Below are 26,618 nucleotides of genomic sequence, written 5' to 3' on the forward strand. Positions count from 1 at the left end.
CAATTCAAATACAATATATACATGCATTGCAGACAATGGACATTTTCCTAGAATAAATGACATTCATACTTCTGGAGCAGGAACTAGGCACTCAGTTTTTGGTTTCTGACATGTGCTTTCACTTAGTTATTAATGCTGCTTTTATCTTCTGTGGACCAGCTATCTCATATGAAGTACACTATCACCTCCTGTGTGAAAGTCTTAGAAGTAACTATGCTAAAAAGAAAGTTACCTGAATTTTGGAAAGATTTTCAAAATACTGTTCTTGAGAAAGTGAATATGAATTGTAAGGCACATGTAGATTGTTTGTTTAATGGTTTCATGCTATGAAAATGCTGCAGAGAACTGGTAATCTCTGTTCTAATGGTTACTAGAAACCCCTGGGAAGAATAGCTATTTCTGCCTATAATGGCATATTTCAAGGATAGCATGGTCATTCTTTTTCAGAGCTCTGATACGTGGATTATCAGCTCCTATAAATTTCACTAAATCACATTAGCACACATATTTATTTGCTTCCATCAATAAGAATGCTGTAAGAAGTGACCCAAAAGCCTCTCCCCTACCACAGCTTCCATTTTCTGCTCCAACATCAAGCAGGCAGCATTATTATTGCTGAGGGTAAGTGTCACCAGATGGAGCTATTACGTATCTGCCTCATCTCGGAACAAACACCCATTGTTCAAAAAAACCTTTCTTTCTTGGGTTTTTTTTTTTTTTAATGCTTGCTACAGGCAAATCTGTGGAAGAAGTTAGTTTACTCAGAGAAACTTTTTTGAAACAGATTAAAGTAAGCTGGTGGTGTTGAAGGCCCGGATGGACAGGACCTTGAGCACCCTGGTCTCGTGGAGGGTGTCCCCAGGGCAGGGGGTTGGAACTGGATGAGCTTAAGGTCCTTTCCAACCCAAACCAGCCTGTGATTGTGTGATTCGAAGCTCTGAACGCAGAGTGGCTCCCTGAGCACCCTGAGGAAGGCTGCCTGGAGACGGCCCGGCTGCTCCCATCAGCAGGTGAGGGCTGCATCCCCGTGCAGGGCTTCCTCGTGTGCCGCCCAGCCAGGGCCCTCAGCACTACGCACCATATCACCTCCGCCATCAAGGGGCCGACAGGCGGGCTGCAAGTCGCCTGTCCTTGAGGTGCAGGCGGGAAGCCGCTGCTCGACAACGAAGGATGCCAGTGTCACCCCGGCAGCTCCTATCGTGACATGTCGTGAGAACCGGCCCTCGGGCTGCGACCTCCTGAGGACATCACCCCGCGACAGCGCCACCGCTCGTTGCCAGGCAACAGCCAGGTCTCGCGGGCGACTCCGGCCCGTCCCCCCCTGCGCGCACACTCTTAACGTCACGGAGAGACCCCGCCCCCTGCTAAAGCCCGCCGCAGCCATTGGTCGGCCGCTTAGCCAATCAGCTACCCGGGCACGTTCCCGCGGCCCCGCGCGCCCGCTTTCGAACAGTTCGCGGAGGCGGATTCGCCCCGCCCTCCCTCCCTCCCTCCCGCGCGGCTGGGTCCGCTGCCGCCTCTGGTTGGCTGCGGCCGCTGTCAGTCAGTGCGGCCGAGGCAGGGTTCGGTTGTCATGCGGAAGAGCGGCGGGGCGCGCTTTTGTTGTGGAGGCGGGTGGCCGCGGCGCCGGGCCGCTCAGGTGAGACTCGGGGCCGTGGGCTGTCTCCTCGCCTCCTGCTCCGCAGAGGCCGCGGCAGAGCGGGGCAGGGAGGCCTTGGCGGGAGGTGAGCGGCAGAAATCGTCCCCGGTCGCTGCTGGCCCCGCGCCGCCACCGTGAGGGGCTGAGGCGGCGGCTAACGAGCTCCCCTTCCCTCCCGGCGCTCCGTGACTGGTTGCGGCTCTCACAGGCCATGAGCGAGTGAAACGGGGCTGTATCCCTCGTCCGGCTCCTCAGCTGGTGAGGTTGAGAAAGGGTTTAAGGAAGGGAAGAGAGGGGAGTGGGGCAGGTGGTTGCCTGCAGTTGGTGCGGGTTCGGGAGAAGATGGCTGCTTCACTCACTGTGAGACATGTTGCAGGTGGTCACACTGGGGGAGCTGGTGCTTTAGGGGGTTCCCAGAGACACGTACTCGCGTTGTTAGTGCTCCTGCTAGCTATATTGGAGTTACCCTGAATATCATTGGCAAGCAGGTCACTTAAACACGGTAAAGTGGCACATTATGTCTTTCAGCTTGTAAAGCTCATTTTATACTGAGTGAGGACTTCAGTATGTGTTGTATCTGTATGACCAAAGAATGTGCCATTCTGTAAAATCTTCATCAGGCCTTTGTAGTTCATAACTGCCTGCCAGGAGTGTCTCTTCATCAGGGAGTAATTTACCTTGCAGCCAAATGTGGGCCAACACTTCACTTACGTGCTGTACCTTACTGTGAACTCACTGCTCAGTGTCGACAAGTTCCTGGGAGTCTCGGTCTCTTCATTAAGCAGTGAAATCTGGAACTGACACAATACTTTCCCTGTTTCCCGGGTGCTTTTACTATTTTTCCAGTCAGCGCCGCTATCCAAATGGGCAAGCAATAGCATGCTTCCAGTGTTTGGTGCAAAATACAGTTATTTTTTAGAAATAAATGAAGCAAGATTGAGAAGTGGGCATAACTATTAGCATGTATTAGAACATAAGCATAACATAGAGTGTTAGAACTTGAAGAAAATAATGCCTGGTTGTAAGTCAACAATAATAATGTCAACATAGGAACAGCCCAAATCTTTTATGTGCTAAATTCTTAGAAACAAGCAACATTGGATATGCTGAGAAACAAAAGCTTAAGTGAAGGATATAGGTAACGTGCAATCTTTGTTTCAAAGATGATATTTTTGTATGTGTTTGGCTACTTAATTCAGGAAGTGAGGAGGGCACTTCTTGGTCCTCTTCCTCGCCTTTTTCTCATGTTTGATGTTTTCTTATCTTGTGATAGGTTTTGCTGGATGTGCAAAAACATTAGAAAACAATGTCTCTTGACTTTGATAGTGCAGCTCTGCAAACTCAACATGAAGATGAAGACTATGACCAAGAGGATTATGCAAGAGAACAAGAGGTGAAAAAGAACTATTAGATCTGAAGGCTTGAGTATCTGGCTTCTTTCCATCTCTCTTTTGTTTAAAAAAAAAAATTAATCTATGCTGGCTTTGTTAAGAGCAAAACAGAGTGCAAGCTGTGCTGTGCAAGGGTGGCATAGAAAGTAAAGACATAATGAGATGGTGCATCTTAAGTGCATTTCAATGTCATATGTAATGGATGGAAGACTGTTAATTCCTTGCCTATCCAGTAGTCCAAATGGAAAAGGCTGGTGTCACCTATATTTTGTATTTCTAGGCAGCTTTTTTCACTTATTACAAATACTTGGAAAGCAACATCTCTACTTGAAAATTTGCTTAGCTTAGAAAAAAATGAGAAACCATTTTTAAAAATCTGATTGCACACTTAAATCTGTAGAAAAACTATGTTCAAATGTTTTGGGATTTATTTAAAGTTGAAATACTTCAGATGTTTCTGTTCTTTCTGTTTCATGAAGACAATTGGTGTGCGTTTAACATGAATGTGTATAATGGTTTCTTACAGGGTGGTAAGTCACGTTCATGTCAGGTAACATCCCCAGTATATACTTCAGGATGATTGTTTGGAGAGCAGGTATTACAGAGACTAATGCTCACAAAAATGTGTAGTAGAACAATAGCTGTACCAATTGGAAAGACGCTGTTGCAAACACTGTAGGGAATCTGTTTTCTGTTCCAAACTTTCAACCCAGAAAAGGATTTTCTGTTTGTGCAGAACAAGTAGTGAAATAACTGTAGTGTTGCTAGAGTGCGTGAGCAAGAGTGTGCACAGATAGCATTATAATCTTCAACCTGTGGTGCTTGAGTTGGTTCTTGGTTGCAAGTAGGGCAAACGAAAGGGGATCTTAAGTGAATGATGCTTCTTTTCCTGCTTCCTGGAGCTGAGATATACTGAATCTAGAGAATGCCTTAATGACAGGGAAATGTCTTTATGCCACTGGTGAATTTCCAGGAACAAATTTTTGGTTCTCTGCTGTCCTGCAAACATGTAGAAAAGTTGTCCTCACCTCTCTGTTGGTCTTAGAGAGCATGTAAAATAGTGTCTGAGAAAACAGGGTATGTTTGAGATAAACTTTTTTTGGCTGATGGTTTTTGTTTGTTTCACAAAGAAAAGCTAGTAAGGTATTTAGCATGGGGCAGCTAATGTTTCAGCTTTTACTAACAAAGGCTTTGAGAGTGCAGCGAAAAATAGGGTTAGGGTTCAGAGACGCTATGTAATAACTCTGAATATATTGTGTAGTTCTCAAGTCACCTAATAAGAAAAAGAGTTCATGGCTCAGATCTGTAAGAAGCCCAGTGAGTGGCCCCAGATCAAAGCCTCCCTGAAAATTGGAAGAAGAGGTACAATCTATATGGGAATCATTATAACAAGTAAGTTCAGGTGTGGTTTGGTTGTGTGCTTGGTTTTGTTTTGTTTGGTTTGGGTTTGTTTTTTTTTTTTTAGTGGCACAGCTATCTATTTTCTGAACTAGAATTGGTAATATTTCTCTCTGTTCATGTCTAGTTGCTTGGTGATTTCATTTGAACACCTGAGCAAACCACTTATTGCAGTGATGACTTCTTGACTGGCAAGTTCTTTTGGAGAAGTCTGGATTCAAATCCAGATAAGAGCATGTTTTTACTGTCTAATACCTCTCTTGCCTGGGATTTAGGAAGGAGAAACCCTGATGTGATTAGTTTGCAGATCATTCTTCAAAAGTAGTCTGCCCTGGGACATGTCTGTCTGGTGGCGTTTTCCTTACATCTTTCTCGTGAGGCTCTTTTCTTTTAGCAAGAGCTTGCCAAAAATCATTTGCTTGGTATTTTAGTTTATTAAGCATATAATGGTATAAGTACCTCTGTGAATTCCAGAAATAAAATGGGAAAAAAAACAGGATTTTGTGCAAGTGGCCTATTTTGTCCCTCTCTGTCTCTCTGGACTGAACTTGTATGCATCCTTTTGAAAGGCATGTAATGAATGTTGTTTGTTCTATTTCAGTTGCAACAGCTATTGACAGACCTTCCCCATGACATGCTGGAGGACAGTGGAGACCAGCTCTCCAGCTATTCGGACTGTAGCTTACATGAGTCTGAGGAGCAGTAAGGAATTTTGCATCATTTTGTTACATGTCTTATGCATTTGAGATTAAAGCAAAGTCTCAGCTGATGAGGTCCATAAACAGAATCCAAGTAAAAGGAGAGCTGTATGGTTTGTATTCCATGAGAAACAAACTAGATTAACAAAGAGATGGTTTGTTTTTTTTTGTTTGGTTGTTTTTTTTTCCTGAGGTTATAAATACATAGTTAAGCTGCTTGTATTTCTCTAGATCACATGAGTCCGGGAAGCATGATGGAAGGTGGAATGATCATCCCTTGATAAGTGATCCTCAAAATGTAAGCTTGTATGAGCAGTCATATAATTATTAGAAACTGCTTGTTCATAATTGCTAAATAGTATTTAAATTCATTCGAGAAATGCTTCTCATGTAGGTAATGTGTTTTGCTGTTAATTTGAAGTATTTCTAATTTAAGGGTAACCCTACCAAAAAGGAGGTGGGGAGAAATCCAAGTTTTGAGAAAGCAATTCTAAACCTCTTATTGATTCATAGGTTTATGAAGAAGGACAAAATCTGTACCCTGAGCAATTCTTGTGTGACCAGCAAAATGATCATGTTGAAAAACATGGCAATAATTGGAATGGTCTACATAACGAGGAAGAAAAGAAACCTTTATATGAAGTTAAAGAAGATTACTGTGGCCAGAATGGTCAAGAGGATCCTGATGATGTGTATCTTGGTAGGGAAGAGTTTAGTGCTCCAAGTTGCTACAAACAGAACAATGTGTATCATCTTCCTGAAAACTTCAGGCCGTATACAAATGGCCATAAACCAGAATTTAACAACCAGCAAAATAAGGTAATAAATTTTGCAGATGCTCCAAAGGAACATCTTAAGGTATTTCAGAAGCTGATGTAATTTTCTGTCTCTTATGGAAAGTTTTCACAGGTCTTTAACTATGGGTAGTTTAACTGTTCTTACTGATCTTAAAGGTCTTTTTCAACCTAGTTGATTCTGTGATTCTGTTCTATGATTCCAGTATTTCTAAATGTTTTTATTCTCTTATTATCATCTTAAACATTAATGGGAGATTCTGTAGTCTATTTAAAACAATGAAATGTTAAATAATTACATTTTCATATGCGCATAGGTTTTGTTGTTTTTTTAACTCTTGTTAGCTAGGTGGAATTCTATGAGGTAGAGTGAATGTGATTGATTCACTTAAGTGTGTACTTACTCTACTGAAGTTCAGACTTCACTGCACTCCTAAAGTGGATGCTTTAATGAAAATTTCTGTCACATTGAAATGGTGTGCTGGATTGGAGCCTGAAAATGAAGAGCTCCTAGAGCTCTTAATGTCAGCATGTAAAATAAAAAACGTTTTCATAGAGCAGAACTACAGTTGTAGTTTTAATGTATTTTCTCTTATCTATATATTGTCACAACAGCAATTTGTTGCATCTGATGGTGGTGGTGGTCAATCACCAGAATCTTACAAAGTGACTTATAAACCATACCAAAATGGCATTCATCAAAAAATGCCAGTACTCCAGGAAGGAACCAGAAGAAATGATGTGTTTGAAGACTTGCAACATGAATTCTTGAGCAGTGGTGACAGTAAGTGTTTGCTGTTTAGACTTGAAATAAACTTGTGTGAAAAGTCCACTGGAAACCAGCAACAGAAAGTCTGTTTATTTCAGTAGATTTCTAGTAAGAGGACAACTAAAAGTATGTTGATGTACGTGACTTTTATTTTGCTCTAAGCTTGTGCTGTGAGAGCCCCGAGTTTGTGTTTATGTGGGGTTTGTTTCTATTTGTTTGCTTGGGGGTTGTTTTTTTTGTGTCTGTGTTCACCCCTTAATCTAGAAATTAGCTCTTTTTGATCAGAGTATTTGAATTTCAGGCTATGAAAAATGTAGTTTTGTCTGGTGAGACTGTGAATGGAATTATTTCTGGTAGCTTGATCCTAAGTCTTGCTGGCATTTGGTCTTTATAATATTGGAAAATAATGATTTGCTATACCTTAGGAAGCATACTTTGCTTGATGCCACATTGGGCTTTTCTGTTAAGCATACTTCAAGTGATCAAACTTCTTTGCTTGTTAGACATCTTGAAAATCTGTAGGTTCTACAAGACTCTGGGAATTCACAGCCTGTAAACCTGTATCTGGGTTTGCTCTTGGGTTTGAATCACATTGATGGTTCCTACAATTCTTCATCTCATTGCTACCAGAGCAACTCAGGTGATGTAAGTCAAATGTGGGTTAAAAATTGTTGCAATTTTGTGAACCAACAATTAATTTGGCACTGTATAAAAGATTATCTTGGGGCAGAAATTACTTATGACTGTTTCTTGGTTAGTTGACTGTGCTGACTTGTCTGTGTGCTATTTGAAATTTGGCAGATTCGTCAGAAAATATGCAGATCCTTCAACTTCAAGTTCTAAATAAAGCAAGGGAAAGACAACTGGAAGAACTGAATGACAAGCTAGAAAAGAGTGCACAGCAGATTAGGTATTTGAATCATCAGCTTTCAATGGTCACAGGTAAAATGTCTTGTATTAATTCTTTGATTTCATTTGTATCTAGCAACTTTTTTTATTCTGAAACTTTGACTTAGATAGTGTCTCTGCAGGTATTGATTTTATTTATAAACTTGATTTGGGATATATAGACGTAACCTTCTCCCCCCAGTATTATTGTAAAGAAAGCTGCCTGACTGCATAACGCTCTTTTACTGCATTCTCAAGGCCATCATTGTATTCCAGAGTCCCTGTGTGCCAGGCGTTAAAAAAGTACAGAAAAGTGAGAAGTTTGCTGAAGTAGTATGTTAAAAGTACAGTTATATATAAAGCCTCATTAGAACTGTGTATCTATTAAAAAAAAAGGAGTTTTGGTGCTGTCTGGTTTAACAAGTTGTTTTCTGAACTGTATATAGAGAGAAGCTTTTCCCAAATGATCAAAGCTGTAGTGGAGACTGGTGGTTGTCTTGGTTTCCCTTATAGGAACAAATGAAAAGTTAGAAGCTTAGAGATTTAATATAATTTTTAGAAGGCAAAAGTAGCAAAAGAGAGAGAAAACCTCAGCTGGCATCTATTTTGCCGTGTCTTGGCTGTTCCTCCAGGGGAGTTATTTAATTTCTTCTTTTAAGTGATGTAAGGGATGGGGCTAGTTCCTAGTGCTGACACAATGGAGCTTGTTTCACTAGGGTTCTGAAGGTACAGTATATCGGAGTCCTTCAAGCTACCAGATGGTGAAAGTCATTACTGGATGGAGACTGAATGCTTTTGTTCTGCCTTCTGCTTCTTGGCCATGGTGTGAGACAGCGGGATCACAGTGAATGGTTCTGTAGAGCAGGGATACTGAACAGTCATGTTCCCAGAAGTTGTTGAGTGGCTGGCCACATTCTCACACAATTATACTGTTTCTCTCTTAAGATGAAAAAGATGGTTTGGCTGTTAGTCTTCGTGAGTCTCAAAAACTCTATCAGAATGGAAAGGAGCGGGAAGTGCATCTTGAAGGTCAAATAAAGGCACTCGAAACTCAAATTCAGAATCTTACTACTAATGAGGAGCAGGTACTATAAATGTATTTAAACTCTTTATTGTGAAAGATATCTATAGTCCCATTTGTGGTGTATTTGCATTAAACATAAGTGCTAGTCTCTTGAAACACTCTTTATGATCGTTGCAGAACCCGAATATATGATGAATAAATAGGGCATGTTGGGGGAAAATAGTTTATATTAAAATCCAGGCATTATCTGAGGACTTTTAGCAACTCTTGCACAAAAAAAAATCCTCAACTGTCATATGGAATATTGGAGCAAAAATAGAATATATGTAACTGGGAGCTATCCTAATACTGTTCCTACAGTTACTGAAGCAATCCACAGTGGCAGAGGTAGCCATGGAAAGCATGCAGAAACAGCTGTTAGAACTTCAGCGATCAGATGCCCTTCAGCGAGCCAGAGAGCAACATGAGGGCATTATTTCAGCACTCAAACAGAAGTATGAAAAGCAAGTATTATCATTAGAGCAGAAACTTGAGACTACAAAATCTGCACTCCGAGAGCAGGTGAGAAATTATTTTAAGACCCTGTGTACTGTACTGGAGAGGCTGTAGAGCTCCCTGTGTTTCCTAAACTGCACTTTTTGACCTAGAATAACTCTTTGTGGAAGCAGCTAAGCAAATGGAAAGGAAATTCTATGTAAGTCTCAATATTACAGAGCCTGTGTGGTATGTTTTTATAAACATCTCCAGGCAGTTGTGAGCTCAGATTGTGAGTTCGTACATAGCAGATGTGGAGGATGCAGGAATACATTGTCTTAGTTTCTCTCCTGAGCTTTCATTCTGTGCACATTCTCTTTTTGAAAGAGTACTGGCAAATAAATCTGGGAAAGAAAAGACCTAGTTAAGAAATGAGGTGATATTTTTGCTACAAGAACTGTTTATTTAACAGTTTATTGCCAAGCTTTAGTCTCAAAAAATTATTTGACCACTGAACAGTCACTGTATTTGAGAAGTATGGATTTGAAAGGAGAGAAGGGGGAGAAAAGGCTGGCTTTGAGATGGAGTTTGATATGGACTGTGTCACATGGTTATAGACCTTATTAAAATTATTCTACCTGGCAAAAGTCCATTACACTATTAGAAATATCAGAGCAATGTAGTCAAGCCTTAATAAATTGTCCTCTTTTTTCACATAATGGAAATAGAATTATTTTTATTAATTCTAGGACTATAATTCTCGTGTCAGCATAAATATTCATAAAAGTAAATGGGTTGTGCGTTTGAAAGCATAACTAGCTCTTGCATGTAAACAGGAGCATGGTGCCTAACAAAGCTTACACAGCTTTGTTTCTACAGCAAAAAAGGGGTTTTTATGGAGTATATTTGGGGTATTTAGAGGCCTCCTGTTTTTTGAGAGAAAATAGAAAAGTCAAAAGGCGTAAAGACGAGGTGCTCTGCCTTCCAGGTCTGTGTAGGTAACTGTTAATAATGCCTTATGAAGGTCTACTTTGTATATCAAGTGAAAAAAACTACAGTTCCTCTTTTACGGAGCATTGGAACTTGAAAGCTTGGCTTAAGCTCAGTCAAAATAAACTTAAGTTGAGTTAAACTGTGGTCTAATGTAAATAACGTGAAGGCTTGATTTTTCTACAGTAAACTAACTATATGCGAAGAATTACAGAGGATAATCTGACAGGCTGGAAACTTAACTGCTCTGGGAAGTTACAAATGGTTCGCATCCATGGATGTTTATATAGGAGTATACTTACTGTCTCCTAGTGAAAACTTAACTTTGATGCTGTAAGAGGTGACTTGTGAGCCAAGAATAGCATTTGATCAGTGATAGATTTAGCTGGCCTCTACCCCTTTAGGCATCAGATTGATTCTATTTTTTTTTTCCCTGTGACCTGTATGTATTGATTCTTTCTGTATCTGAAACTGTTCTAGATGGCTAGATGTTTGTAACGCAAGTAAAAAAATCTCTCTTCCTAGAAAGAGCTGTGCAAAAATCTAGGAGAGCATGTTAAGCAACTTGAAAAAATGCTGGAAGAAACTAAATGTGAAAAAACAGAAATAATAAATCGACTGACAAGAAGCCTAGAAGAAAGCCAAAAGCAATGTGCAAATTTACTGCAAACAGGTCAGCCTTTTACTCATACCTTATCTTTCCTTGCAAAAATGGCTTCGTTTCTTCAACGTCTGAAATTGCACATCTATATTGTTATTGAAGTAGAATCAACATCAAGCTAAATGTGTGCTAGACCATTTCCTATGCAGTGCATTAGTCAGACTTAAATGAAATTTAGTTAAATCTAGACTGAAGTGTAAAATAAAATACCCAATAAAAATAAAATACCCCAGCCAAAAAATACTACCAAAACCCTAAACAAGAGTTATAAAACTTTTTATATGCGTTTTGTGCTATATATGTGTAAACTCAGTTTGGGACTAAATAACAGCCTTTCAGAGCAGGCTGTAGGCACTTGACTTGAATTGCCATGTGAAATTCAGATCTCAATGAGAAAGAAATTGTATTTGTGCGTGGAGGCTGGTTCTTGGAAACTCACAGCAGTAGGAATAGCATGTGAAATATTCTGCTCTCTATTTGACTTGTGTCTGCTTTTACACATTGAAATCTTTTAGTAGTAATGTATGTAGTAGATATTGGTGAGGTCAAGGAAACAAACAGAGTAATCCCTGTTACCAGAATCAACATTGCTACGTTTGTGATCTCTTTTCAGATTGCATAGTCTTTGTTGCACGTTTATGATTTGCTCTTTCTCTCCCTTTTGTTTCCTGCAATAGGCTCGATGCAGGAGACAAATCAGTTACGGTTTCAGTTGCAACAAGCTCAGTCTGCACAAATGATAAGCAATAACATGAACAAGGCTTTGCAGGTTAATTTTATTAAATATCTTACTGTTTTGATTTAAGGGGGGATGAGCATTGTAGCTGAGGTTGGTAGCTGAAACTCTTTGTGGGCTTACCCATCTAATATCATACATCTGTCTAACCTGGATGTTTGCTTGGAATTTCTCTGCTCAGTGTAATTTTTTTTTTTTTTTGTCTCTTCCTTTAAGGAAGAATTAATGGAACTGAAGGAAGAAATAGCTTTGTATGAATCTGCTGCCAAGCTTGGAGTATTTTTGAATGATGCAGGTGGAGAGGTGCATACAAACCTGGGTGATTCCTATGTAGAGCTGGGAATTAAAAAAATCACTGGGAAGAAACCAAGGTTCTGCAGGTATCATGTGATTCTTTCTGGAAGAAGAAAGTTAAATCAAATTATAAGTGATGTGTACAAGATAGTCTTACTGGATCAGCATATAGGGATTTTGGTACACACTTGAAATTTCGCTTGTATTGCCAGGTAATCTGGGAAACAGGAAACTGAACTAATACCATAAACTGGATGCCTAATTGCTGCCTAATAAATCTTCCGATATTATAGGGACTCATTGGATTGTATGGGTTGCATGCGTGAATAACTTTTTGATCAAAGATTCTACATAGCTACTTAATGCTGAAGCTGTTTTTTTTAAACGACCAATTGAGTTTTCTCAAAAAACCTCACATAATGTGAGAATGAATCTTTTGGGGAAACAGCTGAATGAACAAGTTTTCTGTATGCTAACTGCAACTTGATGCAAAAGCAAAGCATATGGCTTCTGTATTCATGTTCTCTCATTCTTTTTACTATTACCTCTTAGACATCTTTATTTCTGGTAGTGTTAGTTGCTCTTCTATTTGCTGCCACTACTTTTCAGATAAATGTGTTTTGTCTTTTAAATACTGAACCAGTTTTGTCTTCCCTAATAGTGCAATGCAGAGCAGAGACATGGATAAAGAGCTCTCTAAAGATGAAATCATTGTAGAATTAAAAGCCGAGCTGGAACGTTTATTGAGCAGTAATAAAATGAAGAGAAACCAGATTACTCAATTACAAAATGATCTGAAAGATTGCCAGAAGACTTCAGAGGAATACAAGCAGTTGTTGAAAGCAGAAAAAGCATCCAAAGAGTCAGAGGTTGGTTTGTTTACACTTTTGAAAAATTAAAGATGTGCTGTACTTAAGTGAACTTATTATGAAAATGGATGAAAAAATTTACTTACAGCTGAGTACTCATAGCAACTAAGTAAATCTGTCATTGATTTTAAGGAAAGTATTGTCATTTAGATGATGCCGTGATTTGTGTATTTGGTGCAAAAGAAACAGAGTAGTGGGACTTGGAAGGCATTGTATGTTATTATTATTATGTGTTAACAGTGTTATTAGGTGAGTTCTGATGCAATGGCTTACTTACTTGATAGAACTTAATGGCTGCTCTGCTTTTTTAGAACTAAATCTAATTGTGGAAAATAGGTTTTCTTTAGCCAAAAAAACTTTGTGATTTCTCTGGGAAAGTAGGTAGTATTGTGAAGTTATATAATGGAACATTAAACAGACTGCCTTCAGATGGCCTTTACTATCTAATTTGATCAGTAAACAATCTCTTTGATACTCTATCTCTCTTCACCCCATTATTACTTTCCCTTTACAAATTGACCAGACTTGTAAAATCTGCTCTTGTAACCTACATATTTTGACCTGGATGTGGGATAGGAATCTAATATGTTGAGAAGTGTGCTGTCTGTTGGATGATAGTAGTCATTCAGCTTGCAAGCTCAACATCAAGTGTGAGCTTCTTAAACCTGCATGATGCTATGAGTTTCAAGAGTTCCTCTAGTGTAATAGTGATATTATCCTATTTTCCACTGCAATAATTACCTTTTGTGTTGTTTATTTCTTCTAAGTGCCATTTTTATTTTGTAGCTTTAACTTCTGAAAGCATCAGCATCTTAATCATATATATCTCAAAAGACATCACCGTGCTTTTGTTGTGTTTTCAGCCTGTTGCAAATCTATATGACACTTCAGTGGCCAGTCCTTCAGTTTCTGATAATGTCAACGAAGAAGTTTTGAGACTCAGAAAGGCTAATGAAACTTTGCTAAAAGAAGTTGAGGTAAGAGAGACGCTGCTTATCCCCACAAAAGCACACCCACACATCCACCGCTGCTAAAACCTACAATTAGGGTTCTTTACAACTCATCTATTACCTGACCCTTGTTTGGCCAGAACTGTACTTCGACTATTGAAGAACTGAAGGAAAATGAGGAAAACCTGAAAAGCTTAAATCGAGATCTCTGTTGTCAGATGAGGAAGATGGTTCAGGATTTTGATCAGGACAAACAAGAAGCCATTGACAGGTAAGTCTCTTAACTGTGTTTAGTTCCATTTGTGGACTTTTAGCCTGCATATATAACCTTCTGCCTGCTAATCTGGTACAAGTGGAGATCAATATAAGAAAGCTAGTTTCTTTCTTAAGGAAGAATTGAACCCTGTTTAAAAGGGGAAGAAAAGCCTTTCCTTTCTTGAAATTATAGGTGTGAAAGAACTTACCAGCAACATCATGAGGATACAAAAGCGCATTTTGAGAAAGACCTGATGGAGAAGCATGCTGCAGAAAAAGAGCAGCTTATTAAGGCTTATGAAGAGACAATCTTGGAGTTAAAGTAAGACTTACCATTTGTTTTCCACTTTACTGAAACTTTCACGTTTCCTGTCTGGCCTTCAGTTCTAGTCATGCTTTTTTTAATACAGAATTGCTGGGCTGTGAATGTAAAGAGTAATTGATAATAAATAATCTGTCCTGTGAAGGGCTAACATAGAAGAGCTGAACAGAGAGATGACTGCAGTGAAGGAATGTTATATCGGAGTCTGTGGGGAGAAGGACAACTTAGAAGCTACTTTAAGGCAGAAATTTGAGCAAGAGCAGCAGCTGAAGGAAGAAAAGGTACTAATGGAAATATCTGTAAACTGTATTACTTCAGACTGTTTTCAAGATTTGATATCCATAAATGTATTTAACTTTGCAATTGTTAGGGGAAGATACTTGGAAGGCATGCAGCTATATCATGAAGTTCATAAATACAACCTATTGGTGGCTAAGATAATATACTAGTGTCCCAAGTTTTAAAATATTGTAGAAATAACCTTTCAAATAACTATTTGCTTTCATGTAGTCAACTTTCATAATTCTGATGCTTGAGGACTGCTCATTCAGTGTGAGGTTTTACATTCATGAGACAGTTTTCCAAAAAACTGAATGATGTTACAAGTTTTCTTCTTCCTATATAGTATAAAACTGATCTGCAAATACTGTGGTTATTTAAAGTAATAATGAATTCTGGCTGCTATATTGATTTTTCTGGAGATAAAACACTGCGAAATGACTGAAGTAGGTCAACTATCTTGCTAAGCAAGTACAGCAAAGAGGTACATCTCAAAATATGCTGGGAATAAAGATGCTTGATGAAAGAACTTATTTTAGAGCAATAACCTATAATAACCTCTGATATCATGCCTTAAACCACCTCCTTTTGATAGCTGAATCTCTTGTTCATGTGTCCTCAGGAAGATCAGTGCAGAGCTCTAGAGCATTAATCATATCTCTTATGCGTTCTTCTCACTTGCTGCCAGAGCAGTTCATTATGCCTTGGAGAATACTTTCTTTTTTTTAACTTCTAGCTCAAGAAACAGCTTCTAGAAGAAAAAAAAGACTCTCTTAAGCTTCTGAGGAATGAACTTGAAGAGAAACACCGCAGTTCTATGATAGCAGCAAAGAGGCAGTGGCTGGAAGAAAAGGAACAGCAGGTTGAACAGGAAGTTGCATTAGCCAAAGTTCACTGGGAGAAGGAAGAAAAAGAGGTGTGGAACTTATTTTAGGGGTTGTTTTGATTTGTTTTCTGTTTATTTTCAGAAGGAACTTCTATGTAAATATACTTGTGCACTATTATTCTGCCATTTGAACTGGCTTTTAGGGTTCTGTCACTTCATGAGCCTCTGAAGAAGTCAGTAGGTATTGTGGATGCTTAATATTTCAGAAAAAGAAAACCCTAGATCTTTAAAGTAACGTGCAGAATGTCCTGAATGTCACAGCTGAAAATATGCTGGAGTCTTCCACCCTGATCCCTGGGCAAGCGGTTATGCTTTCTATTGCTTCTTTCACTTACCATATAAAAGTTCTTTCTGTATCTGATCCCAGGGAATAAAGCTGTGATGAGCTGCCAGACTCTGTCCTCTTAGCATGATTTTGCTCTTCTTCTGTTAGGAAAGATTATTAGTGTAAAGAAAGTTTTGTTCGTTAAATACAGTGAAATTTGAGTTATTTGGGCACTGGGAAGATTTTCTTAAAGATATTTTTTTCCTTAGAATAAAGAACGAGTCTTTGCAAAAATAGAAAGAGAATGGCAAAGTAGGCTGGAAGAAGTGAGAAGAACTGTAGTTGAATGTAATGACTGCAGCAGCCAAACTGACCAAGTAACAGTTGTGGATGAAGTTTCAACTAAAGAGTTAGAAGGGATTGTTGAAGACCAGAGGCTGCAGACCCAGAATGCTGTGAAAGAAAAGATGGTCTCTGAAGAGGCCTTAAAAGAATTTGAAATAGAACTGGAAAATAAATACCGTAAAAAACTTGCCAGCCAGGTAACAAATAATTGTTCTGTCTGCCTGGAGCCTGTGAAACTGCTGTGTGCAATTAAGTCACAAAAAAAAGTGTTGCTTTCCACTTTCTCTTAAGCTCAGTAGTTGATATTTGGTAGATTAGAGATATATTCTTAAAAATTTTCTGCATGAAAGAAGCATGAAGCTTGTTTTTTTCTAGCTGTTAGTTTTTCATATAGCTGGACAAGCTTTGCAGGAGTTTTGAACAGAACCGAGCAACACTGACTTAGTTTATACCACCTTGTTAAAGGTAAATTTAGTATTTATCATTTTGGTATCAGTTTTGCATCAAGAAATGCATCAGATGGTGCTGGTCTGATTCTTTTAGTTTCTGTAAACACAGGCTATCCCAATTGAAGTCTCTTCTTTCATTGCTACATGAAAGTAATAATCTGTATTCGATGGTGACTGAAGGAGGTTTTTTTTTAATCTGCTTATAGGTAGATGCAGCTCTAACCCAAGCTCATACCAGGTGGCTGCAAGAACTAACAAACCTCAAAGAGTACAAAATAAATCTAAAGATAGAGCAAGAAAAATGGGAGAAAGAGCACAAAGAGACTACAGCAAAGCAGGTAGCCCAAAATACTTGTATATTTCTGAGGAATGAATGCAGACATTGGTGGGGAATCATTAGGAAAAGGGGCTTCTGGTGTACTCTGGTTCTGATCCATTTTTATTTTTTTTCCTATATAGGATTATACTTGCATTAAGTAATTTGAGCATAATCTCCAATAAATAATGACCCAACGTGATAGTTTACGTGTATGTAAATGTATGTATATATTTATAATAACTGTTATGTATTCACCAGTTAGCCCTCGTTCTCTCAGCTGCTGAAGAGAAATGGAAGAAAGAGTATGAGAGTACAGAGAGATCTGGACCAAGGGTGAAAGAACTTGAAGAAAAAGTAACTTCTCTCAAGAAGGAATTGGAGCTAAAGAAAGAAGAAATCCCTGCAGCTATCAAAGCAGAACTAGCAAAAGCCCGTGCTCAGTGGAACAAAGAAAAGCAAGAAGAAATCCTGCAGATACAAGAGCAAAATGAGAAAGACTACCGATCATTCTTAGATGATCACAGAAACAGAATTAAAGAGATACTTGCAACAGCAAAGGAGGATCTTGCAAAGCAGAAGTATGATCTCTCCATTCAGAAAGAAGCAGAAATAAAGATGTTACTAGACCAAAAGCAACGAGAATGGGAGGCTCAGGAGACAAAGAGATTGCAGGATGAAATTAATCGGTATGAGGAGAAGACTCTGGTTGAACTTGAGTACTTGTTGAGTGAAATCCATGAAGAACTTGTCAAGTGTTCACGTAGTAAGTCTTCTTGGAAGAAGTGTTTTGACATCCATGTTCAGTCAGGCCATCAGTGTAAAGACAAGCTGAAGGCTTGCTTACAGAAGGCCTACACATCCTCACTTTACGCAGTTCTGGAAAAGAGAGAGCAAGAATGGAAAGAGGTAATATTTCTGTAAATTATAACTGACAGCCAGAAAGTTTGGGAAGTCACACATATGCATTTCCTCCCAAAATAAAATATCCATGTAATCCTGAAAATTGGAGAATCCAACATTTGAGTTCATTGATCACAATAGTCCTGTAAAACTACAGAAGAGGGCTAAAACTACCATTAGCAAGTGAAAAGGGATGGGTGTAGCTCTGATTTCTTCAGTCTCTGAAAAAGAGAAAGCCAAGTTAGAAGTGTCATTCTATAATGGCAAGATTCGTAATTAAGGAGATGAATCCACCATCTTAAATTTGAGAGCCTGTTGAGGCCTCTTGTGACCTCATAGATGGAATTTCTGCATAGCTGCTCTTTATTTTGTGTTTCGTTTTTTAGAAATGTGGCAGGTCATAATGGTGACTGGACAGTAACTGCAGATCATGTCACTCTGTCTGTATCAGAAGGGGAAGAAAATTTAAAGCAGTAAATCTTTTCTGCAAATTATCTGTAGTAGAACTGAACTGACAAACTGATCTCTCTCGGGAATGATAGTCTTGCTTAATTTTATTGTGGCTCTAGGAAACACTTTTCAATGTGCCTGCCCAAATGAGGAAAGACATTTTACCCTCTTCTAGAGAACTCTGGGGCTAAGTAGGATTTGGTATAAAATCTTCTGTTGTCTGTTTTGGCAAATGCCTCTTTTTGCAATGCTTATGCTTGTAGTAACTTTTTAGTTACAGGGAGCATCCCACTGAAAATGCCATTGCCACCCAGCATTTAGCAGCAGGGGAATTATCCAAGAATAGGACAGAGAAAGAAATAGTCATGTTTTTCAAGAAAAGGAAATGATTTCTCATAACAATACTAACCAGTTTTTAGTGGTAATATGATTCTGTTCAGAATGTGGTCCTTGCAGATTTTATTAGCATGAGTTATTTTTACAATGGTAAAGAGAATCAGAAGGGGAGTTTTTATGCCTGAAGCACCTTCTGTAATACATATGAATCTCTCATGGTAAACTTTTTAAAATGCCTTTGAACTTCAGAACATTGGTTGGCTTAAACCACCTTATCCAGTGATATCTTTAAATTCTTAGTAATGTCTTCTCTTATGCTACCATAATAACAATAAATAAAGGAGCTCCATTTATGTAGATAATCCTGTCCTACTACCTGTATTTGTGCAGAAGGTCTAAATGGGTCCAGCCCCTTTTTCTGCTTGATATGTTTTAAAGAACAAGTCAGCATCAAGTATTCAAAGATGTTTTATAGCTGTGCAATGTTAAGGGCTACTGACATTTCAAAATACAACTTGAGATAGCCAGGTACTGCTGTTGCAGTGAATTATGCAAAGTAAAATTTCTATATGCTGGAGTACATGTTTTCCTCCTGATTTGAGGAAAACATGAGTTTTACAGTTTGATTTGAGATTTACAGTTCTATTGCAGGTTTAAAGCACCTGCATTACAGTTACTAAAGCTATTTAGTGGCCAGGGTTGCTTGTTTTTATGCATAACATACTACTTAATCTACTTTAAGATAGTGAGGACACCTGAGGTTTTTGCTGCATGTTGGATTTCAGGAAGTGTTTTTTTTAACTGCAGAAATATGAAGAGCTAATGAGTAATGTAAATAAAGAAGCATACTCATGCCTGCATCATGGTGAAGGAGAAACTGGGGACATGGTGAGACCTCCTGTGTCTGGTGCTGAACACCAAGTAGAAGCACGAAAGAGGCCAAGACGACAGCTGCCCTTGCAGGAAACTGGAACAGACAAAGGTATTGGGTTTGGTTTTAATCTGACAAATTATGTATTATCAAATTAAGCTTGTTTAAGTCTTTAACAGTTATTGTCTTATTGATATAAGTTAATTAATTAGTGAGTATCTGGGTGATACAGTAAGATAGGGTTCTTCTGGCTGTAAGTTTGTTTAATATTGCATAAGCTTGTACTGTGTCACAGTCACAAACTGTGCAGCAAATGGTACTTTTCTCCTGCTTACTAACTGCATGCTAGGCTTTGAGGTTTAGTTTTATTAAATGCTAGTAGCTTTCTGCTTTTTAAAGCCGTCCTTCAGGAGTAAAGAAGTAGCTGCCATATCTGCTGCAGCTTCTGAACAGAAGCACTAATACCTTTGGTGTATAATGGCTCATAAATAAGGCAGTGTTATGATGAGCAGGGTATGGTCTAAACCATGGGTGATACTAAATCAGAGCTTTGAAGATTGGATTATATTACTTGTTCTTGCCATTAGACAAGACAAAGAATTCTGCATTCATGTAGAAGATATTGTTGTGTCAAGAACTATATGTCACCTGGCATGGTGGTATTTTCTGATTCTTTTGATCAAGAATTTACTTGAAAAAATTCAAATCCCTGGGTGATTCTTTTGTTGTTTGGTTTTCTTTGTTTGTTTGGTTGTTGTTTTTTTTTTCTTCTTCCCCCTTCCCTTCCTTCTCCCCCCAGTATATATTGCAGCATTGTAGCTCTTCCCAGAGCTGTCATATGTACTATATGGCAAAGCTGGAGACAGTCTAGCTGGGAAGACTTCATGGGAGGCACAGAAATCTCTGGGGTTTTCTGTTTAGTTTGAATTCTTATGCAACAGAAAAACATAAAGCAAGAAAACCCAAGAGAGACTTTGGCTTTATGCCTATAGTATGGCTTGAATTCCTTCAACATCAGAATAACAAGCTGTCTATTAAGACAAAACAATACAGGCAGTGCAGCGCTTCTGCCTCTAGAGCTCTCAGTCCTGTCTATAAAGAGCAGCCATCATTCTCCTGGAAGTAGCCCAGTCTTTGTGAATTTCTTAACTTAACTAGACTGAGCTGCATGTGAGGCTTCCCAGCTGGGAGAGCATCCCTCAGCTGACTCCAGCAGACCCTGCTTGGCAGCTGTGCTTTGAAAAAAACAATTAAAAATTAAACATTCAACCTACAGGTCTCATAGCTCTGAGTGAAGGCTCAAATCATCACTGACGGGAATGCATTGAGGCTGTGAGGGCTGAACTGCCTGATAGATGCTGCTGTGCTTTCTATAATACAGTTCCAGCCTCTTGTGATTATTTTAATTAAACTAATGTGTTATATGACTTCCAGCAAGAGACAGACTGAGCAGAGCACAGGAAATAGTAAGATTGGGCTTGTTTTTTTTTGGGTCTCATGGTTGATGTATAACTGTTAGCAATTACTGTTGCAGGTGAGAAATGTACAAAAAGGAATGTTGGGTCTCAGGAAGTTTTTTGCTATGAATGCTGCTGCCAGGAGCTTAAAATAAGAGAGACTGTGTGCCAGGGCTTGAAAAGAGAGCTGGAGATAGCCCACAGACATCTTCAGCTTGCTGTGAAAGGAACATGTAGCTAAGTTAGAGCAAAACCAAGGTTAGGACTGTTAGTCACCTCAAGACACCTTTGAGTGGCTCTGCTTTGCTGGCTGCATGAGTCTGTCTGTTGCATGATTCAGTTTTCAGTGGAAGGAGTAGGTGTGTGCATACTTAAGAAATCAATCAGCTTAGTCAGTTGCAAATTATCTGACTTGATACTGCTGCCTATGTTTATTGTGGATGCTGTTGCATCATGTACACCTGTTGTCCTCTCAGGATAATAGACTTCATCCTTTATTGCTTTATTTACTTTGGTGGGAGTCTCTGGCCATAGTAGAATCTGGGCTGACAAGGATGAAAATATCTTTGGCATACCAAACCCCTTTGTCATGCCTATAATTACTCCTCCAGTTGGGTCTCCTATGGGCCCTGAGTGCAGGCTTTTCACTCGGAACAAATCATGTTGCTATCAGACAGATGAATCAGTAAGAATTCCTTTTGTCTAGGTTTATTTCTGAGAGGATTTGTAGGAGAATTGCCTGCTTTCTCTTATTCCTGTGCTCAAGAACTTTTTATTTCCTAATTGAGCATAATATACCATATGGAGCACAGTCCCCATTCAGTTGGTATCTGAGGAACTCCATCCCTTTATTCAGCTGTACTGAAGTCAGGAGAAGCCCTTTGTTTTAAGGATCAGAACAAAGAGAATGATGTTTTCTCCAAAGGAAAATATGTTGACGATTGAATAAGAGGGTCATTCTCCCTGCAGTGTTTTAATCAGTTGAAGCTGTACACAATAGTGTTCAGGGCATTTTTTTAAGGCTGTCCTTGAGCATGGCAGGAATTGGACTTGCTGAAGGTTCTGCATCCTGAGGGTCAGTAACTCTGCAGAATTGTCTTAGTAACAATTCTACAGTAACTGTAGAAAAGTCTTTGCGGCTGCTGGAAGCAGGTTTGACAAATGGTCAGCTTGGAGGGAGATAATGTGGGGCAGTAGCTTGTACCAAGTTACTAAATAGCCTCAGTTGCCAAAGGCTGTGGGTTGGGGGGGGGTGGGGTGGGGGTGGGGGTGGTTTCCTTTTGTTTTTTAAATGAGAAGTCTCATTTGAGTGCTGTAATAAATCTTATGCTTAGTGAGGAGGAGTAAAATGCTGTACGCTGGTAAGTGAAAGGCTCTTGCCAGCGTGTAGATGTGTGAGCAAGGCCAGGTGGGTAAGTCACAAAAATTTGCCTAATATTATTTCTGTATTCTTTCTGTTGACAACCATATAGTGTGTAAACTTCCCTGGGGACTGGAGGAAAGACTGAAGGGTCATAGGAGGTCTGTTAGTGAAAACAGAGGCTACTGGTCTCACAAGGTCATCATAGATACAACTTGCAGCTGCTCAAAATGAGATTTGGACCACAAATGAGGATCCCTGAAAGCCACAGATTGCTTCTTTCTGTGTTCCAGGATGGCTGTTTACTTTTTGCTTTTCTCCACACACCATCCTAGAGAAGGAGGAAAGCCAAACTTGTCCATGCTTTTTCCAGGGCTCAGGTCCTCATATTCTACCATGAAAGCCTTGATTCTTCCAGAAGGAAGACTTGTCTTTAAGACATGCCCTCCACTGTGTGTTGATAGTCTGTCCTTAGGCCATGGCTCATGTGAGAACTTCTGTGGCTCAGTGCAGTGGAGGTACCTTCAGCATTCATGGTAGGTATTCGTGTTGGCTTTCTTTCCTAAAATTGGAAAGCTGGTAATCAACTGTTGATTTTTATGGGTCTATCCAGCAATTCTTCAAGTTACAGTAAATTCCCATACCCTTTTTTAAAATAATCTTTTGCTTGAATTAGATTACATAGCTAATGCATAGGTTTTAAGGTTCTTTAACTTTCAGATGACCCACAGGTGACCTATCTGTATGCCATGATCAACAGTCTTCAGTATCAGCTTGAAGTCCTATGCTTTGGACTTTTTCAGCTCCACTATCTTCTCATTCTCTGTGGTGGCTCATTTTAATATTTGTTTGCTAGTTAGTAGCATTGAACACTGTTCATCATGGAAATCCAGCCTTCCTCTGTAATACCGGCTTTTGGCTATTAAAAACCCAAAGCAAAAAACCCCAACAACAACCAAGTTTTATTTTTATCTCTTCCAAAGAAGAGACAGTTTTTTTTTTCTAGCCCAAAGACAATTTTATCTATTCCAAAGAAGGCACAATTGCTGACCCATAAACTAAGAGTTTTCCAGTTCGACAAAACAACCCTAATATTTTTCCTCTGTCCTTTCTTTACATGTACACCTGGTACCTCCTGAAGTTTCGCCTCTAGTATAATGTTAGTAATAGCATATGAAGGCTTTACATTTATTTAATTACTGTGTGAGAACTTTTATATCCAGGCTTCATTGAAATATATTGTGATCGATTCCCAAGTGCTTGCTACTGCAACAGCTGTACGTTTGCTGATGATGCTTTGTGACGTTGAGCTCTTATACCAGAGACAGCAGTTTATGTAATAACAACTTGAATTTAGAGAAGTGCAGTGAATTATGGTTCATCACTTTTCTCATTTTATAGATAATGAGAATGTTCTAGAAGCTCTAATTGCAGAAAACTCTGGGATGAAGGCTAAACTGAAAGACCTGGGAACACCACCAAGGTAATAAAAAAAGCTAAACAAGCTGCTGGGTTTTCTTTCTTGGTAAGATTTAAGTTGCTTTGTTTGTGCAGTGTGACTTACATGCATTTCAGGTCACTGTCAAAGGGAGGTGTCTCAAAACCTTGTACATCCTCTGACTCTGTGAAAGGACTGGAAGAAATGCGTGCTCAGTACATTAAAGCTGTGAGCAAGATTAAGTGTAAGTACTGAAGTCTTAGCTAAAAAGTTAGGAGAGCAAAATAATTTACTTTGTCACTTCCTCCTCCTTCAGCCAACTTGCACAGGAATCTGACAGCCAAATTGCATGAGAAGTAAATTTTTCCCTCTTACTAGAGTGGATGTGAAAAATGGAATTGTCACCATAATCTTAGACAAGATTAACTGCGATGGGTGAAGCCTTGTTATGCCACCCTTGTTTTGTCGCACTGTATTATGTCTTGTAAAGTAGTGAAGTGTATTTTGAGAACTGATCTTGTTTCTCCAGCAAACAATCCATCTACCCTGCAACTTGTTCTGAAAGAGAACCTCCTTTTCTCTTCTCCTATATCCTGCCATGTGTCTTGATCAGCAGCCTTCTGGATGAAGAGAGAGGGTTAAGTGTAGCACTGGGCCTTACTTGAATGCAGCAGGTTGCCAAAGCCAGCTACACTGCCACTGAAGAATTCCTAGATCCACATTTTACCAGCCAACATTCCTCCCAAATCCCTGTGCTTAGTGTTTGCTATTGCTGCTCAAGATGCAGAATCAGACAACTGAATTCCTGTCTGATGCTTCATATTGACCCAGTGTGGTCTTTGGTGGCATTAATCCAGTAGGCAACACTTGGCACAGGGATTTGGGTGGAATGTTGGCAGGTAAATTCAGGGTTTTGCTGACTTGCTCCAGGTCTGCTAGACAATCTCAGGTTGTGGTACTGGCTTTTTACCTCTCTGGGGGAAAACTGCTACTAATTAATTGTGTTTCTAGGTGATATGCTTTGTTATATCCGTGAAAGTAAGGAGCGAGCTGCTGAAATGATCAAAGGGGAGGTCTTAAGAGAGCGCCAAGAGACGGCAAGGAAAATGCACAAATGCTATTTGACATGCCTTCAAGAACTGCTTGCTGATAATGGGAAACATGAAGGGTACGTTAAAGTATGTTTGGAAATTACTGTTGGCTTTGAAAGAGGTGTGTCGGAGCAAATGGTGTCTGACCTAAAGTCTTGCCAGTCTGCTCATATTGGCATGGGGTCACTGCTGAGCAGTCTGGCATACTGTCTTTTCAGTCTTTGACTCTTGCCAATATTACCTTGAAGTAAAATGCAGAGTTGAAAAGGAATTACCCTTAAACTTTAATTTTTTTTTCATGTTCTGCAATTCTTGGCAGAGCTGAAAAGAAAATAATGAATGCTGCCAGCAAGCTTGCTACAATGGCTAAAGGACTTGAAATGCCTCTTCGACACATTCCCCAGAGCAAATCTACCCGGTCAGGTATGTTGGATTCTGTAGTTGTTCTCTTCTTGATATTATTGATTTAATGCATGTAGTAATGAAAATGCAGATGCAAAGTGAAGTACTATTTATTTATAAGCTTGCTAATGGAAATGTCAGTATAAGCTGCTTGTTTTGACAGCACTTATAATTCTTTATTAAAAACGAACAGAAGAACTTTATTTTCTGGCATTAATCTTTCTTTTAATTAATCTATTTCCTTCCCTCCTCTCATAGCTCTGCTGTTAAATTCTGATCTGCCACCTGGAGCTGAGTACACAAAAAGAGATCGCGTGCTTCAGGCTAGGTCAAACCATATGGAAAGCAAATCATGTGGCGAAAGCATTACCGAAAAAGCCGGTGATAAAGTTGTCCAGAAACGTGTACCACATGACTTGAGACAGCAGTTTGATGCAGTGCAGGCTGAAACTCAACATATGCTTCATGAAACAGTGACTTCAAATACTCAAAATTGGAATAATTCTAAAAATCTGGATGGTGCTTCAAGAGATGCTGTGCCAGAGTTTTATTCAAATGAAGATGGAAGAAGAGAAAAATATGGCCCCGTTGTAAATGCAGACAAAGGACTCCTGTGTGCTGCTAGTAATATAGCACATCAGAGTGCTTCTCCATCTGCTTTTCAAGTAATGTTAGAAAATACGCATGCACCAAGCTTTACAAATGGCCATACCATCTCTGGGCCAACTCATATGCTTAAGAGCAAGGGTGAAAGAATGGTCTTGAAAGAGGATAAATGTATCCAGTCGTACGGAAAATGGAAAACTAAATCTAAAAGAACTCAGAAATTTGATTTCCGAGAAACTCCAGAAAGAGATGAAGGAAGCCGCAGTGAATGTAGTTCTGTGAACGGAAGCCTTGATTGCGGTGATACACCTTTCTTGTATCCTGAACAAAAAGCCAGTGCTAATGCGCACACACAAACTGCACACTGTGAGGAGTTTCCTCACATGAGGTCATTTTCTCCTGTAGATGAAAGTGTTAGTTCTTGGAGAGACATTTCTACTGGCAATGGCAAGATTCTCAGCACAAAAAGCAGCGTTAAAGTTTCCAGTAGAGGCCACCTGACAACTAACCCAGAACATTCTTCATTCCTCAACTCTGACAAATCGAATTCCACTGTCACACAATTCAATATGTTGCAGGATTCAAATGCAGGAAAAGGCTGCAACAAATGCATGGAAAAAAGTGCAGTGGAATCTACAGTCTCTTCAGCAAGATAATGTTTTTGATGTCCCACTTTATAACCTAAACCACAAGCAGCAATTCCTCCTTTGGAGGAGGAAAAAGATAAGGATTTTTTAAAATAAAAGTGTGAGGATTGGGGAAAACCGGTTCTACTGTGTCCATTTTGTGATCAATGTTACATAATTTGAAGAAATGCTATAAAGTTACTTGAAATATTAATGCATACTTTTGTTTACCTTTGTAATAACATTTTGATTTTTATAGTGTATTATATGCAAATTTATTAAATAGAGTCTATTTTTATAGTAAGTTTTGCTTGCAGTGCAGTGTTTATCTAAAACAGAGGTACTGTAACTTGTGGTAGTCTTTTTAAATGGTTATGAAAATTACT

General features: G+C 39.2%; 1 protein-coding gene across 4 annotated transcripts; it reads left to right on the plus strand.

The window, feature by feature from the left end:
- Window positions 1-1,515: 1,515 nt before the first annotated feature.
- CEP152 (centrosomal protein 152) lies at window positions 1,516-26,530 on the plus strand. Of its 4 annotated transcripts, XM_061446887.1 has the most exons (27): window positions 1,516-1,639; window positions 2,913-3,032; window positions 5,030-5,130; window positions 5,358-5,424; window positions 5,640-5,984; window positions 6,536-6,704; window positions 7,491-7,631; window positions 8,523-8,662; window positions 8,962-9,162; window positions 10,591-10,738; window positions 11,404-11,495; window positions 11,679-11,842; window positions 12,418-12,625; window positions 13,489-13,602; window positions 13,716-13,846; window positions 14,024-14,152; window positions 14,298-14,433; window positions 15,168-15,347; window positions 15,852-16,124; window positions 16,583-16,714; window positions 16,954-17,601; window positions 19,189-19,363; window positions 23,471-23,552; window positions 23,645-23,751; window positions 24,519-24,675; window positions 24,918-25,021; window positions 25,259-26,530. In XM_061446887.1, exons 2-27 carry the CDS (start codon window positions 2,946-2,948, stop codon window positions 26,260-26,262), a joined length of 5,235 nt encoding a protein of 1,744 aa, XP_061302871.1. In that variant the 5' UTR covers window positions 1,516-1,639; window positions 2,913-2,945; the 3' UTR covers window positions 26,263-26,530. The 4 variants fall into 4 exon arrangements, with proteins under 4 accessions (XP_061302871.1, XP_061302872.1, XP_061302874.1 ...); XM_061446888.1 differs by lacking the exon at window positions 16,583-16,714; XM_061446890.1 differs by lacking the exon at window positions 15,852-16,124.
- Window positions 26,531-26,618: the final 88 nt, after the last annotated feature.

The sequence above is a fragment of the Pezoporus flaviventris genome, unplaced genomic scaffold (assembly GCF_033815535.1).
Source record: "Pezoporus flaviventris isolate CSIRO_AGI_PZ_B2104156 unplaced genomic scaffold, CSIRO_AGI_Pfla_v1 ptg000006l, whole genome shotgun sequence".
Taxonomy (NCBI): domain Eukaryota; kingdom Metazoa; phylum Chordata; class Aves; order Psittaciformes; family Psittacidae; genus Pezoporus; species Pezoporus flaviventris.

Excerpts from the sequence above, each read along its gene's own strand:
- CEP152 (XM_061446887.1), top strand. The coding sequence starts at position 2,946 with ATGTCTCTTGACTTTGATAGTGCAGCTCTGCAAACTCAACATGAAGAT. Across the intron at positions 8,663-8,961 it reads TTACTACTAATGAGGAGCAG|TTACTGAAGCAATCCACAGT; the intron begins GTACTATAAATG and ends CTGTTCCTACAG. Across the intron at positions 23,752-24,518 it reads AGCTGTGAGCAAGATTAAGT|GTGATATGCTTTGTTATATC; the intron begins GTAAGTACTGAA and ends TTGTGTTTCTAG.